The sequence below is a fragment of the Camelus ferus genome, chromosome 1, assembly GCF_009834535.1.
Source record: "Camelus ferus isolate YT-003-E chromosome 1, BCGSAC_Cfer_1.0, whole genome shotgun sequence".
Lineage (NCBI taxonomy): Eukaryota > Metazoa > Chordata > Mammalia > Artiodactyla > Camelidae > Camelus > Camelus ferus.
The window spans coordinates 40881776-40898043 of NC_045696.1; the positions used below are offsets into that span (position 1 = coordinate 40881776).

Sequence of the window (16268 nt, forward strand, 5' to 3'; positions counted from 1 at the left end):
ATAGCGGCGCTAAAAGAAATACTCGTGATTATGCCTTTGAATCCTTTTTCATTCAGCTATGACATGTTTATTATTCTTCTCCAGTAATGAGTCTTTCCCAAGGGGGTTGGTATGTCAGGATTTTTTTTTCTTCTTCCTGTTTCTCTTTAAGCACTGCAGCAGCACCTGGCAGACATTAATGTGGATGGACCAGAAAATGGATATGGCCATTGGATTGCTAGTACCTCAGGCTCGAGGAGCAGTATCAATTCTTCTGTTGATGTAAGTGTACATGTAGACTATGTCACCAGATTTGAATAAATGCCCAGAAAAGGTGATTAACAACTAAATACCCACCATAACAGAAATGGGGTCAAAATATTTCAAACACATACCGTGAGGAGTCATATTATTGTGAGGTTAAAGAAGTGATGGGAACAGGCCTTCACTGCTAAACTAGCCAGGAGTTCTGGTGGTCCACATGCTGAATTCAGGTTTCTCCCTGTTCAGCTGCATCTTGGTATGACCTAGTGACAATTTTCTACTCCAGTTTAAATATCATATCATATCTAGTCCAAATATCTACTCCAGCTCAAATATCATGAATATCATGGGGATAATTCTGAATCCTGTGACTAGCTAGGACTCTAAAGTGAGCTGGTTCTGGGACTCTCCCAATTAGTTTGGGCGCAGAGGATGCTGAGGTTCATGGTCACATCTCCTGAATACCTTATCTGTTATCCCTCCTCCCCACCACAGACACCGTGAGAAGGACTTCAGTCCACCCATAATTGAGGAAGGGCCAGGCAGAGGAAGACAAGAACTACTTGCCAATCTCTTTATATTTGATTTTTAGTTATTGAGATGTACATTACTGCAGGGTTTTGCTCTAGTGGGTAAATCCATTCTGTCCTACTTTGGAAATATTTGGGCAATAAGTCTTCTGTGCATTTTTAGTACTTCATGTCGTTTGAATTAAGTGTCATTAAATCATTTTCTTAACAAGTAATAGTCCTCATCTACCTAATGATAATTCTTTAAATTAGAAATACAAGGAAAATTCCAGTACAGGGTCTGCAGTACAAGCTTGGGCTTACCAGTCTGACTTACCTGGGTATTCAGGTTTTGTGTCCACAACTTACTTACTTCGTGATCAACCAGCAAGATCTTTTCCGCTCTGGTTTCTACATATGTGCAGTAGAGATGATAATAACAGTCTTCCTCATAAGACTGAAATGAGGATTAAGTGTGTAAGTAAATGTAAAGTGTACTACCTGTCACATATAGTGTAGCAGTTACTATAAAAATGTAACTCATCAGATGAATTAACTGAGGTTTATCTTCAGCCGTGTAAGTCAAAGCAAATTATTGTCAGACTATCAGCAGATAAGACTTCTCTGAGATTTAGATTTTCAGCTTGATCCTCTAGGTATAAGGGCTTTTTGTATGAGATCACCACTTACTTAATAGTTGCTATTTCATTTTGAACAACTAAATAGTATGGCTATTTATACTTTGTTCAGTTAGTCCCGTATTGTTGAATATTTACATTGCTTCCAGTCTTTTTCTATTATAAACACTACTACAATTAATTTTTGTAATAATATATTTGCATGTGACATGATTATTTTGTCCTATAAGTGAAATAACTTGATCAAAAGATTATATATCAAAATCCTTAGAATTCTGCATTATTGTCAAATTGCTCTGCAAAAAACATTCTATTTATATTCCCACCCACAGCATTTGATAGTCTTTCTATTGGAGTTTTTGTCTTCAGATTTGAAAAACAGTGATTGAGGCTATTAAAAGAAACTGTCTTAAAGTTGTGTTACATTCGAAAGTACCAAAGAATTTCCACAGGCAGTTTAATTTGGTTTTGAATTTGAATATGGAAGTAGAAACATTATTTTTGTGTTATTTAGTTAATAATTTATTTCTTTTAAAAATAAAAATAATACATGTTCATTGTAATATCATGTAAATATGAAAAGTTTATGAAAATAAAGTTAATTGTAACCTCTACCACAGATAACAACTTCATATTTTGAATATTTTTTTCAAATCTGTGTTTTGTAGCATTTTATTTTAAAAGTAGTGATCAGAGTGTACATACAGTTTTATTTTCTGCCTTATTTTCTGCCTCTGAACATATGAGCATTTTTTAGCATTTGAAAATGCTTTTTTTAAAAAAAGCATGCTTTTTTTTTTTTAATATCAGCATAGTTTTCCATCAAATAGCTCTTAAATCCTAGGATACTTTCTGTTTTTCCATCCCATAAATTTTGAAGAGGAATAATGGGCAAAAAGATAGGTTCATTTTTAAACTGTGGCCATTTACTGCCAGCTTGCCCTGTAGAGTATAAGGAGCAATTACATACAATTAAAGAATTATACTCACACCTGTTACACTTGGTATGTAGGGAAATTAAAGGCCTAAGTAAAAATGTTTTAAACAACAAAAATTTACAAGAAATGAATGTTTAAAAATTTAGCTATATGAATGATACTCTGATTATGCTTTTTCTTATTTTTATAGAGTAATCTGAGTTAAGAAAAGGTCAATAAGTTTATTTCTTAATGAATAAAGTAGGTAATTTCAGGCTCCTGAAATGACAATTCATATCCTCATTTTTCATTTCCACCTTCCATTCCTAAAATGGTTTCACCCAGTGCATCAGTCTGCTCGGGTTGCCGTCACAAAATACAACCAGCTAGATGGGTTAGACAACAGAAGTTTATTTCCTCATAGTTTTGGAGGCTAGAGGTCTGGGATCAAATGGTTGGCAGGTTTAGTTTCTCCGGAGCCTCTCTGGCTTGCAGATGACCGCCTTCCTGACGTGTCGGCACATGGTCTTTTTTCCCTGCATGTGAATCCCCCTTTTCCTATAAGGACATCAGTCATATTGGATAGGGCCTGCCTATATGACCTCATTTAACCTTAATTTACTCTTTAAAGGCTCTGTCTCCACATACAGTCACTTTCTGAGGTATCCTGGGAACTAGGACTGTAACATAAGAACTTGGTTGGGGGAGCACAATTCAGTGCGTAGTAGTAGTGTGTCCTTTAGCAGTAGTGTGTCTGCTAATCATTTGAAGAGCAGTTAATTAAGTACTTTTTTTTTTTTTTCAGGGTGAATCTTCTAATGGTTCAAGTGATAGAGGAATGAAATCACTAGTAAATAAAATGACTGTTGCTTTGAAGACAAAATCCGTTAATGTCAGGGAAAAAGTTATCAGTTTTATTGAGAATACATCAACTCCTGTGGACCGGTGAGTTGCCTATATGGTATGAATCTGTGATGAGTAATTAAAACTAATGAAAAGTATCTTATAGGAAATGTTAGTTGAATAGAATGTGTTCTAGAAAAGGATTGTAAATTACATTTTTATTAGATGATTCCAGTTTCCATTATAATCAGAGATGTTCTTTATTGCTGTAAAATTTGAGTGTAAAGATTCCCCTCTCTTCTCCCACTGCTCAGAATAGAAAGCGAGTAATAATTCTGCTCCTTCATGCCATTCATTAGAAAAAATATTCCAGTGCTATTATGTGTATCACACTTGATACAGTAGCTGCTTCCCATGTATCAAAAGATTGGGAATCATCTAAGTGCAGTACCTCATAGCAGGACCCTCTTCCTCTGCTTCAGCAATTTAAAACCTGGAAAATTTGGTCATACTAAATAAAGCAGAAACCCATTTTCTTAAGTTTAAGAATTCAGATCTTCATAGAATTATGTTCACAGCCTTTTGTGACCCCTATTTTCCCATGAATTACAAATGAAGTACCCAGCTAACAAAGGATAAGCAAGTTTAAGAATGTCTGTTACATTGTTTCTTTCTGGAATTGTTCTTAGAGTTCAAAGCTAACCTAATAATTCCAGCACAGAATTTGTTTCTGAGCAAGCCTGATCTTGGAAATGTGTTATAATAGTATTCAATTTCACTCTCATGTCTTAATTGCAGTACCCTTGGAAAGTTGAAATATTTGACTTTAAGAACTGAATATCAAGAATGTATTATTTTTACTTTATAGTAATATGCATACAGAGGTATATTTTTTTCCATCTAGTAAATAGAAAAGAGGTAGGTTATTTTCACTAATCCAAAAAATTGTACCTTGTCTAAAATGGACAACTGATAATGTTAAAGTGTTTTATCAAGCCTGAAAGATTTTCTTTGCTCATTAAAACTATATCTGCTTTCAAAAGCCTAATTAAAAAAAAATAATTTTAGTGCATTCTGAATTAGGGTACTATTATTGCTACATTTTGTAGCATGAACACTTAAGATTTTATTTTAAAATGAACTAGTGATAATTCTAAGTTAGAAAGACTGTATTAAAGAATCACTTGAAACTTTTTTTTCCCCACTTTTCTTTGTACTTGGGATGATCAAAACATTTTCTTTTTAATATAAACTCTGGGTTAGAAAAACTGATTATACTATACTTTTGTTTTAAAGCTGTTGCATTTTTAATAATCATCATTTTGTTCTGTCCTCTGCCTCAATTTGCTATAGAATGTCTTTCAATCTTCCTTGGCCAGACAGAACATGTACTGAGCGGTAAGCCAATGAATTAGAGCAGCTTTCCTGGACCATCCTTTCCTTTAGCATGCCTCATGCTGTCTATAAGCCTCATGCTGTCTATAAGCCTCATCCTGTCTTGGCTAAAATTTCATGCAGCTGTTTCAAATGCTAAACTTTTCTCATTCCGCCTTTAGGAGTGTGTGATGCTGATTGATCTGTTTTTCTTTTTGCTTTTTTGCTGGATCATTTTAATTTTTTTCCTTGCTGCATAAGTACATTCAAACCCAAGAACTTCATTGAAATCCGCATTTTTTTTTTTTTTTTTTCTGAGGCAGAGGAAGATGAAACAAAGAAAATATGCAGTCTCAGAGTTGGCAGGGTATTAGCTTTGGAGACAGATCATTTGCTTCTGTCACATGCCCTAACAATAAAGAAAATTATAGCACCTGAAGAAAGGCACAGTTTGGTTCAAATTTTTTATTTCATATACATTATGTAATTTTATAGTATCTTTAGATTTTTCTTAATAAGATGCATGTATTTAAGTTGGTGGGTTATCATTATATAAGTCAGTTCCAAATAATTACAGTTCAAGGTCTCTACCTTTACTTTTCCTTGAAAGAAATTAGGCCGTGGTGGACCTGTTAATATATAATCCATCTCTTCTCTGCCGCAAATAAGATAGGGTTATTTGTCATTAGACTCCAAAGGTTTAAAGTTAAAAAATCTACTGGATCTTTAATTAGGATAAACAAAAGAACTTTATGACTTTATAGTTTTTATGCTCATGATTTTTCTGCAGTTTGAATTAGAGTATCAATTATAGCAATACCTATAAACATTTTAAAAGAAATTCTAGTTATACTTTTAATGTAAGTTAAACTTTGGAGTAATAGAGTTGACTTTTTTGGCAAGTCATTACAATATTTTCAGTGACTAGAAGTAGCGTTTTTACCGATAAAAGTTTTCATTTACTGTGACTGCTCCTGCACGATGCCAATTACAGAGCTTCTGTTATAATCTTAAAATTTTAAAGGAAATTGCTTCTTTTAAAATTATAATCTATTTGTGAATCCTCTGTTTTTTCATGTTACAGGTCCATTGGATTAGTCTAATTTTATTTAACTCCCAAGTTTTATCCCAAATGCTTAACTTTAAAAAAAAAACTCAGATTATCTTTTCTGGTGCACAGGCAGCTGTATCTATTTTGAAAATAGAATTTAGCAAAGATTTAGAACAAATTGGGTTTCTTTTTGAGCTCAGTAAATAAAGCTAAAATCTAGTCAAACTATTTTGTAGATGTTTTTGTTGTTACTTTGGCTAAAAAAAAGTGTAAATATACTGCTTTTTAAAAAAGTCCAGCCATTGAATTTCATTTTTTGACAGTCTTTTAAGAACTTTCTTAGTAACCTTTAGTAATCTTGTTTATAGAAACTGCATTGTATTATAAATCGACATCAGTAATAAATAGCTTGTTTTTTCTTTTCTTTTTTTTGATTGTCACTTTATTCATACTTGCATTCTGGTTCAGGCATTTACTGTGCACATTATCTTTGTTACTTTCTATATTATAGCATTTAATATCAGATGAGAACCAATAACTTAATCTCATACAATTTTATAATCTAGATGGCACTAATGTATTTTTACATAAAGCTGTATTTTCTTTGTCTCTTTGCCTTTTGGTAAGAAAGATGAATCTGAGTTTCATAGGTATTTGAATTTCTTTCATTTTCTACCTTTAATGAGCATAGTGTGATGATTTCTGGGATAATTTTACTTTAGATATGCTTTAACATCAAATCAAATGATTTTATGATTTTAACTTAAACTGTAAGCAGTGTATTGATTAATCTAACTTATAATTTGGTTATACACTCAACTTTGGTTTTCTATTGAGGAATGTTGTTTTGGGAGAAGTAAAGATTTTAAGCGTCTTAACAAAATTACGTCATGATATCATTTTTATTGATGGTATGTGTTAAGAAATTTTAAAAAACACTATGATGAACATCTCAGCATAAAAATGTTGTAGTTTATATTCTCAGTGTTTCCTGAAACAGTAATTATCATCTAAAATTACTTGTCAAAAGGGTGTTAAATTTCATAATACATTTGTTGAGAAATTACTTTGGAACAATGATAAAATTATACCTTGATTATCACTGAGAAAAAAAATTATTTAAAATACAGGTTTGATCCCTGTTTTCTGGAAAAATTGAATTCCAAGACTAAGACACACAACTTGATTTTTTTCCACATTGAACTATCTCATGTTACATGACAAGGAAAAAAAAAGCCACAGTTTTCCTTCATCATAGATAACCTCAACCTTATCCTACAGATATATAATACTCTGTCTCCAAAAAACGTAGTATTTTGTTGAAATATTTTAATTTCACTTCCTGGTTTATTTGAGATTACATGAAAAGTAATGAGGTACAAATTTTTATGTTGAAAAGAGGGAGGTCATACTTCCTGCAGAACTAATTAAATTTGACTTTACATGTTGTTTATGTTTCTGCCACTCGAAGATGAAAGGCAGATTCGTTTTCAGTGATTTACTTATGTAAAAGAAGTAGCATCTTAGTTTCTATTAAAACAAAAGTAATAGTAATAAAATATAGGAGGAAAGACCTTAAGACATTTGCACCCATATGAGAAGCCTTAAGCGTTGCTACTGGAATTTGAGTATTTGGGTTCATAATCTATTTGGCCTAACAAACATGTATGTAGTACTTGCTGTGTGCCAGGCATTGTTATAAGAACTTTACAAAATATTAGCTGATTTAACTTTCACAGTCACTAGGGAGGGTAGATATTACCACCATTTTACAGATAAGGACACAGAAGCACAGCGATGTTAAGTAACTTCCCAATGCATTGGTTTTAATATGAATATTAAAATTGTTTAAAATTTAATTTTTACAGATTTGAAAGCATGCCACCTACCAAGACCTTATTCCACTTTTGCTAACATAATTTCCTTATCTTGTTTCAATTTCCTTAACATAGCTATCCTAAAACTGGGTATGTGGGGGGACAAAGAACATTTGTATTGTTTTAATATTCAAATGATACTTGTACTCTTCGATAACTTAACTGTGATGATTTCCCTCCTAAAATTCTTTGAATATAGGCATGTGAGCAGCAGTGACAGAATGGGCAAGCCTTATCGCGGTGTGAAGCCTGTTTTCAGCATTGGGGATGAAGAGGAATACGACACAGGTGTAGTGATACACTTACCTGTAGACTGCTTTCCTCAGGCACCAGGAGTGAGCATAGAGATCATCCTGGCACTAGCTGAACACTGCTTTTTTAAAAAAAAAAAAAAAGAAGACGTAATGAGATTTGATAGAGGAGTTGCAGAGTCTGTGGTTTTTCTATTAAGAGTTTGGTTTTAGACATCTTAAATTATGCCCAGTTCAACCCCAAATAGAAATGCTGAGTAGGCGGTTGATTACAGGAGTCTTTAGCTGAGGAGAGAGAGATGCGTAAGCTGGTGATAATCTGGGGATTATCAGTGTATAAATAGTATTTAAATCCATGGTATTGGGTCTAATCCCTTTGATCCATCCACGTAGGAGATTGAGAGTTGTGGAACTGAAGTTCAGGAAATTGCAAAATTGAGACATCTGAAAAGAGCCTTTTGAAACTGGTGGCAGCATCCTAAATGGCCACAAGATGGCGATATTGTGCCAGGGAAATTTGTTACCCTCTGTTACTGTCTTTCTATTTTTAAAAATAACTTATTACTTTGGTAATCATAATTAATATTAATGTGTATTGAGTTAGAAAGAATAAAATAGTATATAAAAGTAAAAAGTAAGAAAAAAATACTTCTAATTTTCATCTTGCTTTTTCCACTTAGTAATACATGTTGCATATTTTCCATTTCAGCTCGTATACCTCCACAATTCCTTCTGTTATACAAATGGAACATACCATAATTAAATCAATCTCCTCCCAATTGACACTGGTAGTTTTCCAGTTTTTTTTCTGTTTCAAATATTTTTATGCCCATGTCTAGGTGAACTTTTGCAAGCATAACCAGAGAGTAAATTATTAACAGTAAGATTAACAGATTAGAGGGAATCACATTTGACTTTTTAATAAATATTACAGAATCACCTTCCTGAAAACTTGCTTTGAGGAAAATGGAATTTTCTGTGTGTTATTTCTAATTTGTTTCTTTTTCTCCTTTTTCCTGCCTCTCTTTTGCCATCTTCTTGATATCTATCAGTCTCTAGCTCTCCCTAAATATTTGTTATCCCATTAACAAAGGGGAGAGGCAAATGGATGAATAAATTATGGTGTATTTACATATATATGTATATATACACAGATACATACACTATGGAAATTGCACAGTAATGAAAATGAGGATGCTAGAGCTATGTGTATCAACAGGGATAAATTTTACAGTGTTGGGAGTATGGTAGCAGTTGCAGAAGAATACAACTGAACAGTCTACTATTTGTATTAATTTTAGTTAAAGTACAAAACACTACTGTGTATTATTTAAGGATATTCACATATGGTTAAAAGTAAAGATGTGACACCAAATTTGGATAGTCACTGTTTCTTAGTGGAGAAGGAAGGGGAGTATGATTGGGCAAAGATACATGAGGGCTTCACTTTTTTATTTAAGCTGGAAGTGAAGAGATAGATATATGAAATATCCTTTTTTAAAATTATGTCTCTTTATATTTTGATTTCTTTAAAAGCAAAGAGAAGAACATCTGTAATTATTAACTCTAGAGAATGTAATTCCCGTTTCTTAAATTAGAAAAATGAAACAGTTAGAATCTCTTATATTTCTCTCACAAAAAAACCCTGCTAAATAGATTTTTACTTATTTTTCTCAGGATAGATTTTTTTGCTTGTTTTCCTTAAAATCAGAAACCAGCAACTCTGCAGATGGAGTATAATCTATAAAAATATTGGTTCACTATGTTGTACATCTGGAACTAATATAATTTTGTAAATCAACTGTATGTCAATAAAAAAACAGCAAGAGAAAAAGAATTCTACCATCTTTGCCTTCAAGATGGGTGCTGATTTTATTATTGGACAATTCTGCCATCTCTCCTCAGACTATCATAGATTAGAGTTATGTTATATAAATAAAAAAAGTTGAAATTCCTCAGATAATTTAATATTTGAAAAGTATATTATCAGTATTTTCACCTGAATTTCTTACCATATACAGTGATGTTTCACAGTATATTTTGATATTAGTACCAGTGGCATAAGGAAATATGGTAGCTGGGTTAGAATTGATTGTTTTTTTCTCAACCCATATGTTTAAAATACTGCTGAAATTTTTTTCAGGCTATTAAAAAATGTATCATTTTTAAAGTTGGTGGTATCCACTTTTAACATCTTAAATTTATTCTTTGTAGATGAAATTGACAGTTCTTCAATGTCAGATGATGATAGAAAAGAGATTGTAAACATTCAGACTTGGATAAACAAGCCGGACGTTAAGCATCATTTTCCTTGTAAAGAAGTGAAAGAAAGTGGACACATGTTTCCTAGGTACTTTTTAAAATACCTTCTTCAGAAGTAAAACTGAATTTAGGGAAGTAATGTTACAAAAGTTAAAGCAGAAGAAATTTTATTTATCCAAATACAATAAGATACAATTTCCCTCTGTCAACATGTATTTTATGTCTTGATTTAAAAAATATTCTTATGTAATTTTTTTACTTTGAAAAATTTAGACAAAAAAGGTGAAGAAGTAGTACATTGAACATCTTTATAAGCCTCTCCTAGATTCACTGTCTTTTAACATTTTTTCACACTACCCCATCTCTCTATTAATGTATATATGTATATATACACATACACACATACACATATGCTTCCCTTTTGTCAAACCATTCATAAGAAGCTTACAGATGTGACGCTTTACCGCTGAATGCTTCAGCATAAATCTTCCAAGAATATGAACATTAGCCTCCACAACTCCAGTAGCATTATTACGTCTTTAAAAACCTTAAAAATGAACATCATTCAACATACAGACCACACTCACATTTTTCAGAGTGTCCCCAAAGTATCTTTTATAGCGCTTTTCTCTTCCTGATCCAGCATCCAGTCCCAATTCACACATTGCATTTGCCTTTAGATCTTTTAGTCTCATCCAGTGTACAACAGTACTGCTCCCCTCACCACCACTTCTGCCTTTTTTCATGGTGAATGAATCCTTTGAGTCTAGGCCAGTTGTTCTGCAGAATGTCCCACATTCTGGGTTTCTGATATTTGTCATAGTGTATTACGTAAAAATATGTGAGTAATATCACTGTATTAAAAGTGAGCTGAGACACAAGGTAGGATGTGTGTGTTGATAATTCTATCCCTATTTTGCCTTTTACATCCAGTTATATGATATTATTAAATATGTAAGACAGCCCAAGTATTGGTTAGTGGTCTTTGATATTAAATATATGCAGTGGTTTGTTGAATGAGGATAGTTTATGAATATAGACCATACTGTTAAAAGTCTGAAAGGTAGCTATCCCATATCCCATATAAAATATTCTAAAAATCTATTATTTTAATGATTTTAATTGTATTATAGTTTTTATTATATAAAATATAAACTGTTAAACATAAATAAACATATATTAAAATGTAACAAACAGTTACAAGGTTTTCTGTTAATAAAACACTAAGTTTGCATACAACTAAAGGAAAATTAAAAGCTTTTATTAAGTAGCCTATTTGTTTATAGGTGACCCTTTACCGCTACTTTTTAACTCAAAAGTAATTTCATCTGGAGTTGAACATTTTTAATAATCAGGACTGTTTATAATCAAAACAGCTGTTTTGAATGACATTTCTTTAAAATTCTTTTTATTTTTTTAATGCCTTTTTCCCTGTCAAGTCATCTGTTGGTTACTGCAACACATATGTATTGTTTAAGGGAGATTCTTTCACGGAAAGGACTGGCTTATATACAGTCTCGACAAGCACTAAATTCTGTAGTTAAAATTACATCCAAAAAAAAACATCCTGAGCTGATTACCTTCAAGTATGGAAACAGCAGCGCTTCAGGAATAGAAATCTTGGCAATCGAAAGGTAAGGTTTTCTTAGGATGATATTATCTGAATTACTGAATTAGTTCATTATTAACCACAGTTCATTTCTCTGTTTTGGGGAATGGATGGTGAAATAGGATACTTCAACCACTTTTGTTAGTATTCTCGCTGTCTTTTTCTTCCAGATCCGTAGTCATCTGTTTTAGCCATTAGACATGATTTCAGTAAGTGCCATAGCTAAGTTCACAAACTTTTTGACAGAAGGGCCTTTAGGAATAATCTACGCCAGTGCTGCACTAAATGCTGGTTTGCAATTAAATAGGAAGCTTTTCTTAGACTATAAGTCATTGCTTTTATTTTCCTTCATCAAAAAATTCTTATTTTGAAAAAGTATCAGTGAACTAAGCAGTGTGCCGCATGGTGTAGTTAATTTATAGCCTGGTATGAGCTTCTCCTTATCTCATTGTGGACCAGTGACAGACAGTTCACAGACTGACACAAGGGCTATAGACCACACTGCTGTTGAAAATAAACCATCTTAAACTTCTAGTAAAAATGCGAAGCCCACAGGGCTTAAATGACTTCCAGATCTTCACAGGTAGCTTGTGCTAGAACCGAATATGGCTCTCCTGACTCCTGATCTGCGGTTCATTCTACCTTGCTCTACGCAATATGAAAATTCACCTTGCTTTTACATTTAGATTTTCTTTCTTTCAAAATATATGAGTATATACTTTTGAGTATATGTTAAAGGAAGTGATGGGGAGTGCATGGGAGGGCATGTCTGCTGGCTTTGTAGGTCAGGGAAAGCTTCCCATTGGAAATGACATCTAAACCGAGTCCTGAACAGAAAACACTATATTTTTTTTTTCAGAAGACACTATATTGATATCTATTTTTCCCCCCATAGGTATTTGATTCCAAATGCAGGAGATGCTACCAAAGCCATAAAACAACAGATCATGAAAGTTTTGGATGCTTTGGAAAGTTAATATAAAGGAAAATTATTTCAAAAGAAATTAAGGCAACCAAGAGAAATATGGACGTATTTTCCCGACTGAATACTAACCGGAGAATTTCATTTGTTTATGGGGGCGCTTGCATAGCAGATCTGAGAAAGTATAAATTACTGTAATCAATCTCTGGACAGTTAAAAAATTTTTTTTTAATTTTCTTTGCATTTTTGGTTTTGTAAAATAATTTCTTATAAAGATCACTTATTAAATGACTTTAAAGTAATTGACCCTGTACCCTTATGAACTAAGGGTGCAGATTGCAGTTCTGTTTTGAAGAGCTGTTTTAAGGGAACATACATCACTTTCAGATTTAAAAACAACCATACACATACATATTTGCAATGTCTTCACTGAAAATTAGTGATAGAATTAGTTGAAGAGACCCTTTAAATGCTAACCGTTAGTTATACTCATTGAATGGTATCAGAAACAAAAAAGTATTACATAGATTAATGACTAGCTTGCTGTTTCTGTTCTTAAAAAGAGTGAAATCTTTTTAATGAAATAGATGAAGATTTCAGCCAACTCAAATGCAGACCAGCTAGTGAAATGTTGAAACATCAGTTTCTAAATCATCTTTCCACCATTAGCTAGTAATTTGAACACTGAGTGCTTCAGCTACTAAACTTCATCCTAATGGTTTCTAGGGAGCAGTTAAAAGCATTGTAATAAGTAGATAGGCATGTTAAGGTTAAAATTAACATTCGGGGGACAGAATTGTATCTTTTAAAATGTCATTGATCTTTACTACAAGTGGAATATTTGCTTTAGGATATTTCAGAACAGGTGTTGAGCACACATGGATTTATCCTCAGTAGTCTGTGACCACACTAATACCCACTTAAAGAAAAGCCAACTAATCAGAGAACCGTATAAGCTACAGTTTTTATCATCATTTTCTGAAATTTCTTTCTCTTCTTTGGTCTTTGTCTTCTCTTACTAAAGTTCCAATGGTTTGAAACTATTTTTTTCTCTTAATATGACAAAACTGAAAAATGGTCTGCTTTATTTTGCAGCTTTCTCAGTTTAATTCATTGGGGTCCATATTAGACACATTTGGTGAGAGAAATCCCAGAACATGTTTGGGGCCATGGAATGACTGCTTGTTTTCTGTTTGAGAAATAGCAGGTCCTCACATCATTACACGTCCTAAAATGTAATGGATTATCTCTAAGGATTGATGGGAGAAATATTTAGATATACTCTGTTTACAGCCATTTATTTTAGTTTACTTAATGGAAATCAAGTGAATGAAAGGCAGCCTAGGCATTCTAATAAGTAAATAAATCAATCCCGTTTACTTGAGTGGTTGAAGACATCTGCTTGGAACTGCACCTGGTACAGTACTAGATACTTACAACTCTCCCCATAGCTGCTGTATTGCATTTTCCTTTTTCTGGCGCCCCTTTTAGAAATGTCTGAAGTCTCGTTTTTTTTGCCCATTTCAGCCTTGGGACTTTTTTCATAATATTAATGTAAAGATGTTTGTGTTACTGTTTATAAATTACAGTTGTAAATAAACCAGTACAGTTTACTCAAAACTTTGTTCTTAATGACAGTGTCTCTCTTTCTCTTTCTCCTTTTGCCCTTATTTGTAAATCTCTATAGATACCACAAAATTAGAAAATTGAGGGCTGTCCTTTCAGTGGAATTTAGATGTTCAGATTTCAAATTTGAAAGAATTAGATTCCTATTTCAGTTCACCTAGATGGGGAGGGAGAAAGAGATAGTTTAAAACTAATGACATTAAATTCTACATGTCATAAATTACTCCCTTGAACTACTTCTCTGAATTTGTGTTTCCTCATCTGAACTAACCCGCAGTTATCAGTCATGGTATCAAATGAAAATACATTTCATTGACTGTGTCAGGCACTCAGCTTATCCTCCCTTCACTGGCTCGCTAAGCACAGAACTGGAATTCACTCTGAGATGGCCACTTCTCATAACTCTCAAGGATGGCAGGGGTTGCAACATTATGAGGTTGGTACTATTTTCTATATTTGCAAGATGAGAAAACCCAAGGCTCAAAGAGATTGAGTGAGTGAAAAGAAAAAGTACCCCTTCCTCTCTCCCCAACCCCTGGGTATTATTATTGTTTATTAAGGTGTAAATTTCTTTGTATAATTTGATACCACTTGCCCACTATTAATAAAATGTGCTTTCTAATAGTGATGACATATTTGTACTGATAAATACTCAACTGCTTTTGCCACCGGTATGTTTCACACAGGACCTTTAACTCCTTAGCATTATATTCTAATGTACTAAAACTAACCACCATAGATTGGCAGTTCTATTTAAAATTAACTGTTTGACTTGGGGGAAATCCAACTCCATAGGTTGAGTGTGCAATGAAAGTAATATATCAACTTTACCATTAACATCTTGAACTCTTAAAAAATAACATTTTTATTGAAATACAATCCACATATCTTTATTAAGTTCACCTTTTTAAAAAGTCTACAATTTTAGTCACAGAGTTGTACAGCCATTTAACCACTGTTTAATTACAGGACATTTCATCACCCCAGAAGGAAACCCCATGTGCATTAGCAGTCACTTCCCTTTCCCCGCATCCCTCCAGCCTTTGGTAACCCCTGATTTACCTTCTGTCTCTGGATTTGCCTATTCTGGACACTTCATGATAAAAGAAATTATACAGTAAAGTGGCTTTTGTGTCTGGCTTCTTTGACTTAGCGTAGTGTTTTCAAGCTTCATCCCTGTTGGTGGCATGTATCAGAGTTTCATTTCTTTTTATGGCTGAGTAATAGTCCATTGTATGGATATACCACATTTATCCATTCACTAATTGATGGACATTAAGGTTGCTTCTACCTTTTGCCTGTTATAAATAACACTGCTTGGAACATTCACATACAGGTTTTTGTGTTGACGTGTTTTCAGTTCTTTTGGGTATGTATGAATTACTCTGTCATATGTTAATTCTACATTTAACTTTTAAGGAACTTCCAAACTGTTTCCCAGAGGGGCTTGATCATTTTACATTCCCACTGGCAATTTATGAGTGCTCTGATTTCTTTACGTCCTTGCCAACGCTCGTTATTTTCTGTTTTATCTTGGTCTTAGTATGTGAAGTGGTATCTCATTGTGGTTTTCATTTGCATTTCCATAATGACTAATTGTATTGAATTTCCTGTACTTATTGACTATTTGTATATCTTCTTAGGAGAGCTGTTGACTCGATTCCTTGCCCATTTTTTAATTGAGTTACTTGTCTTTTTATTGTTGAGTTGTAAGAGTTCTTTACATATACTAGGTAACATTTTCTCCCATCTGTCGGTTGTGTTTTCACATTCTTGATGGTGAGCTAAAAATTCACATTATTTAAAGCTTGGAAGTTTTTAGTTTTGTGATGTCCAGCTTACTTTTTTTTTTTTGTCACTTGGTGCTTTGGTGTCATATCTAAGTAATCAGTTGCCTAATCAAAGGTAGTGAAGGTTTACTCCCATGTTTTCTCCCACAAGTTTTACAGTTTTAAATCTTTTAGTTAGGTCACTGATCCATTCCGAGTAATTTTTTTATCTGAGTGTGAGGTAAAGGTCCAGCTTTTTCTTTTGCCTGTGGTTGTACTCTTGTCCCAGCATTAGCTGTTGAGAAGATTATTTTTTCCACCTTGAGTAGTCTGGCACCAGTGGACCATAACTATGAGGTTCTATTTCTGTCCTCTCA

At 33.2% G+C, this 16268-nt stretch overlaps 1 protein-coding gene across 3 annotated transcripts in view; it reads left to right on the top strand.

Annotated features, from left to right (window-relative positions):
* The window catches only part of TBC1D23 (TBC1 domain family member 23), a 51131-nt gene extending 37015 nt beyond the window's left edge, over positions 1-14116 (top strand). The window contains exons 13-19 of one of the 3 annotated variants that reach the window (XM_006195635.3): positions 152-261; positions 3113-3252; positions 4504-4548; positions 7652-7740; positions 9918-10053; positions 11405-11599; positions 12470-14116. In XM_006195635.3, the coding sequence (XP_006195697.2) occupies positions 152-261; positions 3113-3252; positions 4504-4548; positions 7652-7740; positions 9918-10053; positions 11405-11599; positions 12470-12551 (797 nt within the window). In that variant the 3' untranslated portion in view covers positions 12552-14116. The remainder of the gene's footprint in view (positions 1-151; positions 262-3112; positions 3253-4503; positions 4549-7651; positions 7741-9917; positions 10054-11404; positions 11600-12469) is intronic. The other 2 variants (XM_032477761.1, XM_006195636.3) reach the window with 2 other exon arrangements.
* The last annotated feature ends 2152 nt before the right edge of the window (positions 14117-16268 follow it).